Source organism: Stomoxys calcitrans, chromosome 4 (assembly GCF_963082655.1).
Source record: "Stomoxys calcitrans chromosome 4, idStoCalc2.1, whole genome shotgun sequence".
In the NCBI taxonomy this organism is placed as follows: Eukaryota; Metazoa; Arthropoda; class Insecta; order Diptera; family Muscidae; genus Stomoxys; species Stomoxys calcitrans.
In genome coordinates this window covers 126,375,751-126,392,172 of record NC_081555.1, presented here as the reverse complement: position 1 = coordinate 126,392,172, position 16,422 = coordinate 126,375,751, and the positions used below count along the sequence as shown (strand labels likewise).

Below are 16,422 nucleotides of genomic sequence, written 5' to 3'. Positions count from 1 at the left end.
ACTCATACACATCATAAGAGAGTACATGCTACTCGCCTGTGCTGACGACATAAACATCATAGGTCGGTCGCCGGAAGTAGTAACTACAGCCTTTGAAGAAATCGAAAGAGAGTCAGTGAAAGTGGTTCTGGCAGTAAATGGAGTTAAGACGAAATGGATGGTATGAACTCCCAAAAAGCCGTGTACAACCGATCAGATAAAGAAAATGGAGAAATGTGAGAACCATATCTTTGAGATAGTCAGCAACTTTATCTATCTCGTCACCGCCGAAACCGAAACCAAAGACACCAATTTTGAAACAAAGCGAAGATTAATACTGGCACACAGATGCTTCTTTGAATTAAGTAGGTAGTTTAGAAACAAGACCATTTCTCGACAGACGAAAATTACACTATACAAGACACTGATAGTACCCGTGTTGTTATATGGTTCTAAGGCATGGGTACTTGTAAAAATAGACGAGGGAGTTCTTGGAGTGTTTGAGAGGAAGATTCTTCTCAAAATATATGAACCAGTTTGTGTTAATGGAGAATATATGCTTCGTATAATCCAGGAGCTTTATAAGCTGTATGACGACGATAACATTGTTACACGTATCAAAATTCAACGGCTGTGTTGTCAGAATGGATGAAGAAGTTCCAGCAAAGTAGTCTGTTGAAGGCAAACACGGTGGTAGACGCAAACAGGGACGACCAACAGCCCGATTGAAAGATCAAGTGGTGGGAGACACCTCGAAACTTGGTGTCGTAGATTATAGAAGGAGCGCAGAAAATCGAGGCGTTTGGTAGTCTTTTCTGAATTCAGCAAATGGGACAAACGTTCTGACATAGCCAATTGAAGTAAAGAATTTATCATTCGAGTTGGGTATGGTCCACTTTGGACCATATAGCCTTACGGCTATATAAATGTGGCCCATTTATATAGCCTTACGTAAGGCTTTCACTTTATAAACAACTTCACTCAGTGTGCGGATCATATTTGGTTGTAGATGCCATATAGAACGATCATCCGATTTAAGGTCTAGAGACCATAAAGATTGTTTTATTTAAACGTTTTCACTGAAATGTTGACTATTTTGCTGAAATTTAAGTATGAGATGAAGGTGCGCATTAAAATCTACAACCTCATGTGCTCCTTTATTCATCTGGAATAACTCGAGTAACCGTGACGCATATGTCCACATAAACGACTATGACACTGAATCCCTGAAACTATGATTACTTTTGGTTGATTACGTTATTTATCTCTCCTTTTATATTAACGACATATTTGAGGTCTGACGCATATCTCAGCATATCCACCTACGACACTGAATACCTGGTTTGAAAAATTTTCTTTACTGACGACATTTGTGAGGCCTTCAGCCATATCAAACTTTTCTACGAAGAGGTTTCGCTAGGCGGTACGCCCATAAAGTAACGATCTAAGTCAACGATTGGAACCAGAAGGCGTCTTCCTTCTTCTGGACTATAATGCTTTGGTGGGTCTTAAGTATCATTGAGCTAAAATTTGAACTGGACAGCATTCATTGTTATGCGAAAAGTCCCACAAACACCCTACCAAACGATAGTGGGTAAGGTGTTTGTGGGAATTTGCAACCTGTTGTAACTGCATTATAAACCTCTCTCGCTTCTCGTCGTTTCACTTCTGTGGACCAAAATTCAAAAATTTCTTATAGGAAGCTTTGTTAAGTGACACATATCATAGTTTATATCATAAGCAAACACCATGGAGCAAGTGTGCATTACTTTCATTCTTGAAGGAAAATATGTCCTATTTCCTTCCTTCCTGATGTATACATATCTCAAATTGCATAGTGATTTTTTTTAACTTTTTTCATTTATCAAATAATTGTTTACATAAATAGTTAATCTTACAGTCTAAAACTTATAACTATATCACATCATCGTCATCCAGCTGGTTGTTTTCTAGTAAATCCTATCACAGTTGACCAACGCTGCTTCGCGGTGGACTTCACATACGGTTTTTTGGATTGTGTATCGAAATAAAAATCGCCCCGCGAAGTTCGCTGAGAATGTACACCAAAACGGCCATAGCGATTTTTCGAACAATAGCCACGGGAGTAACTAAAATAGCTATCACAATGATAGCCAATAAAAGGATATTCAGGATTCATGGATTGTTTGAAGAATACAGCAGCTGTAGAGTGGCTGCAAGCTATGGGATCTGCAAAATCAACACATAATCCTTAGTTTAATAAAGAATATCATTGAAATACTTACTGGTATTCGATAGATCAGCCAATTGTAGAAACGAGTTGCAATTCCTTTGCGGTGCTGCTCCACCATTGGGATAAAAATCAGCGTGCCCGGATTTGATACCAACACCCAAGGTACCACTGGAAGTGTGTAAAATTTGTACAAATTGAGCATCTGAGGGGTCCAAACGAAATTCGGTCGAAACAACTGCTGGCAATGTGAACAAAGGTCCCGCTGGATCCAGGCCAATAATGTGTTCCACTTCCCCATTCAGCACAGCTCCGGCATAACCAGCAGCATGAGCTCCCAAACTATAACCTGCTATGGTAACATTACGTCTGGTTATATAGTTTGGCCATAGTCTTTCCAAAAATTCCACAATAGCTCCTACAGTGAGACCTACATCAAATATTGACATCGATGCCGTTTTATAATCCGATTGCGACAAATGACCCCAATCCACAACACATACACAATAATTGGGCTTAAATCTGGTCCATGCTATAAAATGTAGAAATGAATTTGACTCGTTTCATTACATTACTGAAATTGTCACCGCAACATACTAAACAACAATTCGGATACCCATTCTTTACTGCCTTCATCGTTCCAGCCATGTAGGAAAAATGCCAATTTCTTTGTGGGATCTAAACGATGAAATCCCCTGAGGTCTCCCATTTGTAGTATGAAATTTTCTTGCTTTCTGTTGAATTCGGTGCTGAAAATAAAATAATTTGAACAATCTTTGAACAGTCTTCGACATATTAGTTAAATTTATTATTTTTATACCCACCACCACACAGTGGTGTAAAATCTAGAACACTATTAACAAGTAAGAGCGTGCAAAGTTCGGCCGGGCCAAATCTGCTAAAATATAGGAGCTATATCTAGTTATAGACCGAATTGGACCGTACTTGGCGCAGTTGTTGAGAGTCATAACAGAACACTATGTGCAAAATATCAGCCAAATCGGACAAAAATTGCGGGTTCCAGGGGCTCAGGAAGTCAAATCGGGAGATCGGTTTACATGGGAACTATATCAGGTTAAAGATCGATTTGAACCGTACTGGGCTGGGTTGTTGGGAGTCACAACAGAATGCTATGTGCAAAATTTTAGCCAAATCGGATGAAAATTGAGGTTTCTAGGGGCTAAAGAAGTCAAATCAGAAGATCGTTTTATATGGGGCTTTATCAGGTTATAGACTGATTTGGACCATATTTGGCACTGTAGTTGGAAGTCATAACAGAAAACTACGTACTAAATTTCAGCCAAATCGGGCAAAAAGAAGTCAAATTGGGAGATCGGTTTACATGGGAGCTATATCAGATTCTTGACCAATTTGGAACGCACTTGGCACAGTTATTGGAAGTAATAACACAGTTATTGGAAGTAACACTATGTGCAAAATTTCATCGGACAAAAATTGTGGCCGCAAGAAGTCAAATCTGGACATCGGTTTATATGGGAGCTATATCCAAATATAAACTGATATGGCTCATTTGTAGTTCCCAACGACCTACATCAACATAAAGTTTCTGTGGAAAATTTCAAGCGGCTAGCTCTACGCGTTCAACAGCTATCGTGATTTCGACAGACAGACGGACATGTCTAGTTCGAATCAGAATAAATATACTATATGGGGTGCAAGGTCAATATTTCGGGGTGGTACAAACGGAATGACTAGATTAGTATGGTGGTGGTGAGTATAAAAAAATATGCCATTTGAGAACGGGTAGAGTTAACTCTTTGAAATAGTTAGATTATGATCTTGAAAACACCTCAGGGCCTTAAAGTCGATACTATCGACATATATTATTAGGAATATATAATGTTGCTAATATCGATAGTTTGCTATCACTAGTCTCAAGCAATAGAGACTCACTGGGGAAGTCAGCCCATTCCCGATCCGCCATCTGTATATTTCTCGTTAATGGAAAAGGTATGGTCATTATTCACAGTAATGAGGTATCCTTCATATTAGAAAGCTCCTCAATCAACTTCATAAAGGCCTCCTCATTGGACTTTATTACTTCCTTCTTATGATTCCTTTACTAATTTCTACAAGCGATATAAAAGCAGATGTCATTTTGTTCTCTAGTGCCTGTACGTGAAATGTCATGTGGCTCTTTTACGAAATTTAATCGGATAAAATAACGGATTTGGATTCTACAGCTGTTTTAGAATAACGATACGAGGAACTGGCCATACATATTAATGGGTCTAACTCTCTTTCCTATTTGTTTTGTAAAACCAGTAAGGAAAGGCAAAAGTCGGGCGGTGCCGAATTTATAATACCCTACACCTATCCTATAAGTACAAAGTGGGAGCTATATCTAATTATGAACCAATTTTGATGGACCTGTTTTCGGATCCGTATCAAATTTCGAGCAAAATTGTTCAAACTGTAGTAAATAAGGTTGACAAATGACATCAATATTGTAAATTACCCAAAATTTGACGACCCAATATAGGAGCCACATCCAAATCTGAACCGATTTTGACCAAAGTTCTTAGATAGTGTAGTAGGAGTCGAGGAAAGCGTTGTACATAATTTTGGCAATAATAGTAAATAAATACGCTTTCAGTGGCTCTAGAAGTGAAAATCGGGCGATATACATATATCGCAGCTATATCTTAATCTTAACCGATTTCTATGAACTTCACCAGTAATGCAGAGAGTCAATAGAAAATTCTTCCTGCCAAAAGTCGAGAGAATCAGGTAACAAATGAGCACTTTATTGCAATATTTCTCAAAATCGGACGAGCATTTATATTGGAGCTTTATCCATATCTGAACCGATTTTTTCTAACTTCAATAGGCTTCGTTTCTAGGCCGAAAAACAGAAAGTGATTCTGAGTCGATTGGTATACTTACCAATGGGTCTATTTTCTATACCAATGTTATATTTGGGTTTTTTGTTCACATTTTAATATGATCACTTTGATATTTTGCTCATAGGTTTCAAAGATAACAATATGGCCTACCTTTCAATCATAAAACCATAACATGCATATATTTGCATGTTTAATATATATTTTTATGCTTTCAATTCATGATTTCAATACAACGGAGGTGTTACAATGTAACATGGAGACAATCGCATGTTATGCTTCTCTTGTCTACCGAAACAATGAGTACATCTTTCAAAATTTCAACAAATGTTTCGAATTCCGTATTTGCACAATTTGATTTATGACATTCGAAAGATATATTTATTTCTTCAATGTTTCTCAACCTGCAAAAATCATAAATTATAGAAACTAAGAGAAGGTCTCGGTTTCTCTTATTTCTTATGATTCTCTGCCATAAGCTTCAAATTGTTTCCAAATCTGTATGCATTTACGGTTATTTGGCTTTTAATTAGCATAATATATTAACCGCAAACATATTGGCTACACCAGTCATGAATATTGGGTTGTATCGCAAGAGAAACACAACAATTGGTTTATCTAATACGAGTTGAACTTGCAAGTTCTAAGCTAACATTAATAGCCTTTATAATATTAGGGAAATATTTTATGATGGTTGACAAAACAATTTCTTGACTTTTTCACATGAGCACTATAACCATTTCGTTTGTAGAATTTATCAACTCATAAATAATGCGTATTTGTTATATAGCACTTATTTTGTGGAATTTCACACCTACCTAATAAAAAGAAAGGCGTGAAATCATAAAATATTCTGAAGCTATGGACAAAACTAATTTGTTAAAAATTAGTTAAAACTATAATTTATGACTTAATCACAAAATATGTGGATTTTTCTTTCTATTATTTTCTCGAAGCATGCCAGCAATACATTCGAAGACAGTTAAACATCATTTTTTTTCAAAAACCAAGTGCACATATTAATCAAATTTGATATTATAACAAAATTTCCGCGAAATGTTATTTTACAGACTGCAGATGTAAGCCTTCCATAAGTGGCAGAAGTCAAATTGATCTAAGTAGTGTTTACATTTGGGTTGTTTTATTTACCAATTTAGCGTATTCACAACCCTATAGATAAACAAAATGCTATTACCTCTAATTGCTTTATGTTTTAACTTTGAGCAACAATAACACTCATCCGAAGAAATCAAATATGAACAAAACAAAAAAAATATGGGAGCTCTTTCGAGACGAGCTCAATGAACGGAGAAGCCCGAGACCTCCAAGAAAGCCCTAGATCACCACACACACCAACCACTATGGGGCGCGTTTCGTCATTTGGTTAGAATAGCTCATCGGTCATATTAGGTGTAAAGGCTTCAAGGGCCGTACGTTGGTATACTGTACGTATATTTTATTTGTTGCGACTACGCCTCTATGATATAAATACTACATTACCCACACTCGACTTCCCCGTCTACAAGCTGTTCCTTTGCCAATGCATGTGTTTGTGTTATGACAGATCTTTTGTCTTCAGAATTACACTGCTCCCAAGGCAAATATATGATTCTGTGGGTCTTTTGAAAGTTGTATTGATGGTTTCGAAGGCAAGACAACGGCGATGGCTCTCGCTGTTGCTCCATGTCCCAGTTTTGAATCCCGGCCTGGTTCTGCCGAATTTTCATCTTTAAGTTTTTTGCCTACTAGAGCAACGAAAGAGAAACAAACGATTCTCACAGACGGGCGAGAATAGAAGAACAGATCGGTGATATAAGAGCGGAAAACCTAACATCGAAGATGTGCAGCAGAGAGGATTGCTGGAGAGCTGTGACATCCTTTGTCGAAGAGATACATAATTTAAAAAAAGCCCTGACGCGACAACAACGATATAGCAACTGCTGTATGGAGAGGGCACCTGGACGCTGCATCACTGAACTATATGACGTTAGTACCACAAGGGGATCCACCTCGAAATAATGCCACAGCGGTGCTGAGTTGGTTTACATATCGTAAGAGATAAGGTGGGTTTTTAGCCGGCAGAGACCGAGCACGGCGTATGGCGAGAGGCGGCGGCCATCGTTAGATGCGTAAAGTATTTTCCCACCTTATGCCCAAAAAAAAAATTCTTGCGATAATTCAATCTAAGCCATATTCTGTTTCGATATTAAGAGGACTACTGTAACTAACTGTAACACACGGACATTGTTAAATCGTCTTAGAATTTTAAGGTAATCGGAAATATATGTTCTTTTGTAAGGCCGGAAATATGTGGTGCAAACGGAATGACTAAATGAATATATCACCTATCATAGGTATTACAAGTAAAAAGTAGTTTGAATATTGGGCCGATCTAGACCTTATTGAACAGGGATATCGGGGAGCCTAACCAAATTTCAGCGACATCCGACAATAAAAACGTGTATTACAGGCCCAAGGATTTAAATTAAGAGGTCGGTCTATATGGCAGTCAAGTCAAGTCCTCAAGTCTTTGTTTCAAATTTCAGCCAAATTGGATGAATATGATGTTTCTAAGGGCTAAAGGAGTCAAATCCCGAGATCGGTTTATACGGAAGCTACATCTGTTTATTGACTGATTCTTGACATGGATGTTGGAAGTCATAACCCAAGTCTTCGTTCCAAACTCTTGCCAAATCGGTTGAAAATTAAGGCTTCTAGAGGCTCAAGAAGTCAAATCGGGTAATCGGTTTATATGGGGCAAATATTGTAAATCTAAACCGATATGGCCCATTTGCAATCCCCAACGACCCGCATCAATGAGAAGTATCTGTGCAAAATTTCAAGCGGCTAGCTTTAATCGTTCGACCGCTATAGTGATTTCGACAAACGGACAGACTTGGCTAGGTAGGCTCCGAATGTCGAGACGATCCAGAATATATTGGGTTGCCCAAAAAGTAATTGCGGATTTTGCATATAGTTAGCGTTGACAAATTTTTTCACAGATTGTGACTCTGTAATTGCATTCTTTCTCTGTCAGTTATCAGGTGTTACTTTTAACTTGCTTTAGAAAAAAAGTATAAAAAAAATGTATTTGATTAAAGTTCATTCTAAGTTTTATTAAAAATGCCTTTACTTTCTTTTAAAAAATTCGCAAATACTTTTTGGGCAACCCAATATATACTCTATGAGGTCCGCAGATCAATGTTTCGAGGTGTTACAAACGTAATGACTAAATTAGTATACCACCGTCGTATGATGGCGGGTATAATAATTATTTTTTGTATTTTTAAAAATGTGTATTTATTAATTTTTATTTTGAAACTAGCTGACCCGGGCCCGCTCCGCTGCGCCTTCATTTACTTTATATGGAACAAAATTTTCCTTGGAATATTTATTTTCGACAATTAAAGAGCTTTAAGTGAAATACCATGCTACGAAAATGGTATATCGCTTGACTAACAGTTTAGTAACATAAGTGTCTTTATCTGAATCCCATATGATCTTTACTGGTCTACGAATTTGTGCTTTGATGTAAGGTGTACTACATTCTTAAAATACTTTATATCAGCCCGATATTCTTATGGTATCTAATCTAGGGGTGTTTTCGGGGGTGGGGTGGTCCACCAGATACTTGGCCCTGAGAAAATATCAGCATCGTGCTCATCGCTGAAATACCATTTACAGTTTACAGGATGAGGCGTCCCTCAAACAAATGGCCCAAAATAGGTTATCAAATTCGTTTTCTAATCTGAAGTACCTTTCATTTGAGCCACATATTGGCATGGTCGAAAAATGTTTTCCCTTTGGGGTGTGTTTTGGGAAAGGGGTAGACCCCCAGAAAATTGGTCCCGAAAGTGGGTATCAATTCTTGCTCTACCCCCCAATACCTTTCATTTAAGCTCCACATTGACATGGTCGGTAAACATGCCCGATTTAGGGGTGTTTTGGGGATTTGGTTGGACCACCCAATGTGCTCTATTCTCATATATCTATATATCATTTATTTGAACCCCATATTGTTATCGGCCTCAAAATTGGATATAAAATTCGTTTTCTAATCTCATTTAAACTCCTTATTGCAAAAGTCAGCAAATATGTCTGGTTAATATGTCCGGCAAATATGTTGGCCCAAAAAACTCTCTTTAAGACCCAAATTGTCTTGGTGCGTAAATACGTTCTATTTGGGAGTTGTTATGGTGGTGCGACGTCCCCTTGACAGTTGGTCCCTAATGTTGATATCAGATACGTGAGCCCCATATTTCCATATACGGCAAACACGACCGGTTTGGGGGGTGTTTTGGAGGATGGGCGGCGATTCTGTGAGTTCGCCTTGAAAATGAATATCGGATTCGTGTTCTACTCTATAAACCCTCTTATTAAACCTCATATTGAAATAGTCAGCAAATACTCCTATTTGGGTGGTGTTGCGTGAGTGGGCTGGCCCTATAGACACTTTTAACTTATATTGATATCAGATTCGTACTTTACTCCCAAAGACCTTTCATTTGAGCCCCATATTGCTATGGTCGCAAATTTGTCCCCTTTGGGGGATGTTTTTGGGGAGAGGCGGCCCCCAAACACTTGGTCCCATATTTGAATATCAGATTCGTATTGTACACTCAAATACCTTTTATTTAAGCCCCATATTCCCGTGTTCAGTAAAGTAAATAATATCAGATACGTTTTCTTATCCGAAATAGCTTTCATTTGAGTCCCATATTGTCGTGATTGGTCTAAATATATGTTTGGTAGGTTTTAGGGTGTTGCGGTCCCCCTAGGTACCCCATCCGAAATTTGGATACCAAATTTTTATTTTTAGGTTACTGTATGAGAGCACACAAAATTTCGCTTAAATCGCACCAACCATCTCCAAGATCTGGCGTTTCTGAAAATTAGGGTAAGGGGGAGGATCCGCTCCCCCTTCAGATATGGAAAAATGTAGCACTCTATTTTCACCACGGGATCAATCTGTAACATCTGTGAAAATTTAAGAAAATCGGTTCAGCCGTTGTTAAAAAAAGCTAAGTGTTCGGAGTCGACTCCGAAGTCGGAGTAGAGCAACCTTTCTGGAGTTGGAGTCGGTGTCGAGTAAAAATTGCTTGATTCCGCAGCACTGGCCAAGACGATCAAGAATATATACAATATACTTTGTTGGGTCTCAGATCAATTTCTCGATGTGTTACAATCGGATTGATGAAATTAGTATACGCCCATCCTATGGTGAAGTGTACACAAACTGTCGAAATTTTGTTTCAATGGAAAATTTTCTTAAAGATTTTCGTAAGATTATCCAAAGTAGAAATTTCGGATTTAAATTTTTAAAAATTTTTGTGGTTGACTTGAGCCTTCTAAAAATTTGATTTTACATTGGCAGTTTGACTTCCTTGAAAATTTATACTTCTCGCCGTTTGTTTTTCATAAACATTTTGTCGATATTTGATTTTCCAACAGTTAAATCTTTGGTTTCACTTTTGTTTATTAAAAAATTTGTTATTTTCTTTCATTGTGATGATAAATATTATTTATTATTTGTTTTGTATTTAACGTTTCATATTTGTTTGTTATTTCTCAAATAAAACTGTATGTATTCAAATACTAGAATATTCATTCGAGTTAATTTTTTGTTTGTTTTCTTTTCATTTCGAGGTGCATTCACAGTGGAATTATACTGAATGACTTTTATGTTTCTGCATGCTTTTTTTTAATATTAATATATTTTAATATAAAGACATTGCAAGTGTTATATTGGATAGTAAACCACCACATTCATTTCCATGTTATTTATTGTTATTGGTTTGTTTTGCTTCCGCATTAGCTTCTGATTTTTTATGCATGAATTGAAATAAAAGGTGACAATCGATATTTAAAGAAAATGACTTCGATTGGGCATATTAATTAGCGCAACACATATATTAATGCTCGGTAAGTTAAACCACCAACACAGACGCACACATATGCACTTACTTCGAACGGCATTCGAAAAGTATGTCGTAATTGATTTGAGCCCGTTTTAAACTATTTCGCAGCATATTCTCTTGCAAGTAACGAAAACTATTTTTCATTATGGTCAACTTGTGACCAAAAGCCGAACACATGTGGAGCTTTGTCAACAACAGCACTGCAGTTAGAGAAAATATACGCATGCCTAGGAATTGCATTTTCATTAGGTAAATTAAGAATTTGACGCGCCGACGTTTGAATGACCACAGCACACGTTTAACCTTTTCCGAATCTCGCACTCGAGTAAAGATCTCCCAAAGATTCGGAGACAAATAACGCTCTCGATCTAGGCAAACTGACAGACAACGCACGACGCCGGCAGCTGATGATGATGTCGTGAATGAAAGAAAGGTTTTCTAACCTTACGGAAAGCAGAGCACATATCAGTGCTCAATACGCTTCTTGACTATTGAGGGCTGACGCTGCCGTTATGCTGATGAAGCTGACGATGATGATAATGATTATGATTGTGCTGAAATCTATGGCCGGTAGCATGTAAAAAATGCTGTCATCTCGCATATGTCGCCGCAGACGTTGTTATAGCTGTCTTTTGCCGCTATCACCTACGGTGTTTGTGTCTTGAAGTGCCCGTCAGATGTAATAATCTCTGGAGATTCTGTTGTTGGCATTTCTTCTCAAAGAATATGATTTGACCAACATTTTTTCTCAAAAATTGTCCAAATATTTTGTATGCCAACTCATTGTCTTAGTGGTTAAATGTAACGTTGTGCGGTCAGACGGACAATGTGTAAATCTTTCACGTTGCACACACAACTCGTTGTGCTCACCGAACCGTTAAGAGACCTTAACATAACCACCGTATTTCAAATACTGAAGATTGTCGATGTCTAGCCAAAGGTTGAACTCTTAATGTTTGTGATCTTGACCATCTTCAATGACCAATACGTCAGTTTTGCTCTGGTTTGAGATACCAAGAGAGGAAGAGTATCAACCACTTAGCTACTAATTGATGTGTATGCCCCCCCTTCGCCCTATGCTTCAACAAGCATTTTGTTGCCGGCGTTTGATTAAGGGAAAGTGATCTCTGCAAAATATGTATGGGCGCATACCAAGCCAAACGACTCAAGTCGAAAAGTAGGCAGTTGATAATGAAAACACCAAATGCTAAAAATAGTTTAAGTGATTTTGTTGTTTTATTCGGTTTACGGTTTATGACGGAAAGATGCTGCTGGTATTGTTTCATATTCTTAAAAATGTTTCTTGTAGATCTGATGTATGCAAACCTACCTCCTATCATTCAAAACGACAAAATAAAGCTGTTTAACATAGATTTAAACGCTATTTAGTTCGTAGTATAATTATCTGACCCAAAACAGGGCTTTTATTGGACACTTGCTGGCCCGGTGCGCTTCACTACACCCTAAAATTGCATTTCGAAAATAGATTAATTTCATTCCCTTCCCATTAAATAGCACCATCTAGGCTGGTCCCGAACCTATTGACTGGTCCCGAACGTGAAATGAAATGTTCACCGAACTCGCCTCTTAATAAGTCTAGCACGTGTAACAAGTGCTTGACTTGTCATCCAAGTCAAGCTCTTGCCTTTTGGGCAAAAAAAATTGGATATCATCTCACGATAGTGCTCACCATTCACCGTTACGTTACGATTCGCATCATCTTTGAAAAAATTTTGCGCAATGACTCCTGCTATGATCTTCAACACACATTCCAATCATGGCACGTATGTCATAGCTCCCATATAAACGGACTCCAGATTTAGCTTCGTGAGCCTCAGTTTTCATCCGATTTGGCTGGGAAATGAAGCACACGTATGCCCTCTATCACTCGCGACATATTCTACCTGAACCCGACCCGCCCCGCTGCGCCTCCTTTTACAATATATGAAGGTTAGGTGAGGATAGGTTTAATTGGCAGTCTGCCATCAGACTGACTTAGACGTTTTCGAACAGAAGTAGAAAGATTCCTTCTAGTTCCTACCGTTAAACCATCCAGATTGCTTTAAAACGCCCAATTACCAGCGAATGCTCCGCTAAATCAGACAGGTTCGCAAAGAAATGAGAACTTAAAGTGGAACTCCTTCTGACTGCTAGTGCGGGACACACACATAGAAGGTATTCTATAGTCTCTTCCTCTTCGATGTCCTCATAGCTTCTGCAAAAGTCGTTGCTGGCAACCTTCAGTCTGTCAGCATGTATTCCGATTAGACAGTGACCTGTCATAACGGACACAATGACTGAGTCGTCTGTTCTAGCCAGTGACAGTGAAGCGGTAGACCTCTTGAAGTCTAGATTAGGTTTAGAATGCTCACTGTCCCCCCTTTGTGACCATCTATCATTAGGGCATGGTCCTGCGAAACTTAGCTTATAGGTCGCTAGAGGCATACCCAAAGATTCCAGTGTCCCTGGATTTTGTAAGGTAGTTCCTTGTCTCGCAAGCTCGTCCGCTTTGCAATTCCCTGGGATATCTGTGGCCCAGCAACCAGAAGAGGTGAATTTTGAACTTTTCAGCCAACTCGTTACGTTGATCTGCGACAGTTGAGGGCGGTTTTTGTATTCTGAAATACGTTCTCCAGGGATTTAATGGCTACCTGGCTGTCTGAAAACATATTTATGCCAATCGTCATAATGACATTATATCTTAGACATTCAACCACTTCTTTAATTGCAAGCATCTCTGTTGATACACACTGCAGTGGTCGGGTTACCTTTTCGATATGACCAGTTCTAGATCTTTAGAGTACACCCCAAAACCCACCTGATCGTCTAGTTTGGAACCATCCGTATAAAATTCTATGTAATTTCTATTACCAGGGATGTCGTAGTTCCAATCGGTTCTATAAGGAATAGTGGTACAGTACTTTTTATCAAAAAGCGGTTCAGATAGGGTGTAATCCACACTGCCTGGAACATCGGATATTATATCAAGGATAACACAGTGTCCGTAGCCGCAGCAATTTGTATAGCCACAATGTCCAGAGGCATTGTCGTCTTTAGTGCGACTGTGATGTGTTTGACAACTGCAGTATATACCCAATGCATCACACTCGGTCTAAACCCCCCATCTTTTGCCAATGGCTCTCTTACAGGTGTATAGGGTCTTCATATTACAATGGTCAAAAAATACCTCCCATTTACGGGGTGGGGTGGCCCCATAAACACTTTTTACCGATTTTTGATATCAGATTCGTGCTCTTCTGCCAAAGATCTTTAATTTGAACCCCTTATTGCTATGGTCGGTAAACTTGAACTCTTTGGGGGTGTTTTGGTGTAGAGACGGTCCCCCAAACACTAAATCTCACATTTACATATTAAATTCTTATTCTACTCCCAAATAAAGGGTGATTTTTTTGAGGTTAGGATTTTCATGCATTAGTATTTGACAGATCACGTGGGATTTCAGACATGGTGTCAAAGAGAAAGATGCTCAGTATGCTTTGACATTTCATCATGAATAGACTTACTAACGAGCAACGCTTGCAAATCATTGAATTTTATTACCAAAATCAGTGTTCGGTTCGAAATGTGTTCATTCACCGTAACGTTGCGTCCAACAGCATCTTTGAAAAAATACGGTCCAATGATTCCACCAGCGTACAAACCACACCAAACAGTGCATTTTTCGGGATGCATGGGCAGTTCTTGAACGGCTTCTGGTTGCTCTTCACTCCAAATGCGGCAATTTTGCTTATTTACGTAGCCATTCAACCAGAAATGAGCCTCATCGCTGAACAAAATTTGTCAAAATTTGAACACATTTCGAACCGAACACTGATTTTGGTAATAAAATTCAATGATTTGCAAGCGTTGCTCGTTAGTAAGTCTATTCATGATGAAATGTCAAAGCATACTGAGCATCTTTCTCTTTGACACCATGTCTGAAATCCCACGTGATCTGTCAAATACTAATGCATGAAAATCCTAACCTCAAAAAAATCACCCTTTACCTTTTATTTGAACCCTATATTGCCGTGGTCGGTATATATGTATGTCCGGCTTGGGAGAGTTTTCGGGGTGGGGCGCCCCTGAAAAAATGAGCATCGTGCTCTACTTTCAAATATTGGGTTGCCCAAAAAGTAATTGCGGATTTTTTAAAAGAAAGTAAATGCATTTTTAATAAAACTTAAAATGAACTTTAATCAAATATACTTTTTTACACTTTTTTTCTAAAGCAAGCTAAAAGTAACAGCTGATAACTGACGGAAGAAAGAATGCAATTACAGAGTCACAAGCTGTGAAAAATTTGTCAACGCCGACTATATGAAAAATCCGCAATTACTTTTTGGGCAACCCAATATCTCTTATTTGAACCCCATATTACCATTGGTTTTAGGGGGTCAAAAACTTGGCCCCAAAATTGGATATCAAATCCGATTTTTACTCTCATATACCTTTCCCTTGAATTTCAAATTGTCATGATTGGTTCCTATTTCTATTTGGTGGGTTTTGGGGTGTGGCAGCCCCCTTAGCCACCGCACCCCAAATTTAGATACCAGTTTTTTGTTCTTGGGCGTGTGCAAACAAAATTTTGCTTCAATCTTCCCAGCCATCTCTGAAATCTGGCGTTTTTGAACATTTAGGTAGTGGGGATCTGCCTCCCACTACCCCTTTACGATACCAAAAAATGTCGTACTCTATTTTCACCACGGGTCCATAATGCACCATATGTGAAAATTTCAAGAACATTTGTTTTTGAGTCTATACGGAACCCACAAACAAACGGAAGATATAGACCCAAAAAAAAAAATTATTTCCGGATTTGACCCCTGAAAGCCTTACTTTTTCCCCGATTATACTAAATTTGGTACGGGATGTATAAATGTGAGTCGTACCCTTTTTTATGCTTTTTAAACGCACCTCGTATTATTAATAAGCATTGTTTCTTTCATTTTTGATTTTGTTATGATGACTGGACAAATTGAAATTCAATAATCGGATGTAGTTAAGTGGAACCGAATGCGTGGTTTAATTAGTGTTGTTTTTTCAATTTCTAAAATAACTTACTTTTAAAGTGTTGAAAGTGCATAATAAACGCATGCTTACATGAGTGTTTGGTAGTCCGTCAGAAATTATTTCAAAATAATTGAATTTGATCGTTTAATTTTTATACCCACCAACATAGGGTGGGGGTGTATTTAATGTGTCATTCCGCCTGCAACACATAATCCTGGTTATCGTTTTTATACACTACACCACCATTGTGGTGTTATAAAATAGTGCATTTATTTGTAACACCCAGAGAGAAGAGAAATAGACCAATTGATAAGTATATCGATCAAATCACTTTCTGATTCGATTTAGCTATATCCGTCGCTCAATATTAAGTTGTGTACAAAGTACAGGTTGCAAATTGAATCCTATCATCTTCAAGTTGGGCACATACATTTTTTTG

The 16,422-nt window shown here is 38.2% G+C and overlaps 1 protein-coding gene across 1 annotated transcript; it reads right to left on the bottom strand.

Moving 5' to 3' along the window:
• Positions 1–1,909: 1,909 nt before the first annotated feature.
• LOC106089475 (pancreatic triacylglycerol lipase) lies at positions 1,910–11,216 on the bottom strand. The gene is made up of 5 exons (XM_013255325.2): positions 11,024–11,216; positions 8,035–8,063; positions 2,786–2,918; positions 2,244–2,720; positions 1,910–2,187 (listed from the first exon to the last, which is right to left on the bottom strand). The coding sequence occupies exons 1-5, from the start codon at positions 11,214–11,216 to the stop codon at positions 1,910–1,912; spliced, it is 1,110 nt and encodes a 369-aa protein (XP_013110779.2).
• Positions 11,217–16,422: the final 5,206 nt, after the last annotated feature.

Bases quoted from the DNA above. Each gene is read 5' to 3' on its own strand.
- LOC106089475 (XM_013255325.2), bottom strand. From the start codon at position 11,216: ATGAAAATGCAATTCCTAGGCATGCGTATATTTTCTCTAACTGCAGTG. The intron at 2,721-2,785 runs GTATGTTGCGGT...TACATTTTATAG, and splicing joins GGTATCCGAATTGTTGTTTA to CATGGACCAGATTTAAGCCC. The intron at 2,188-2,243 runs GTAAGTATTTCA...TTGATTTTGCAG, and splicing joins GGCTGATCTATCGAATACCA to ATCCCATAGCTTGCAGCCAC.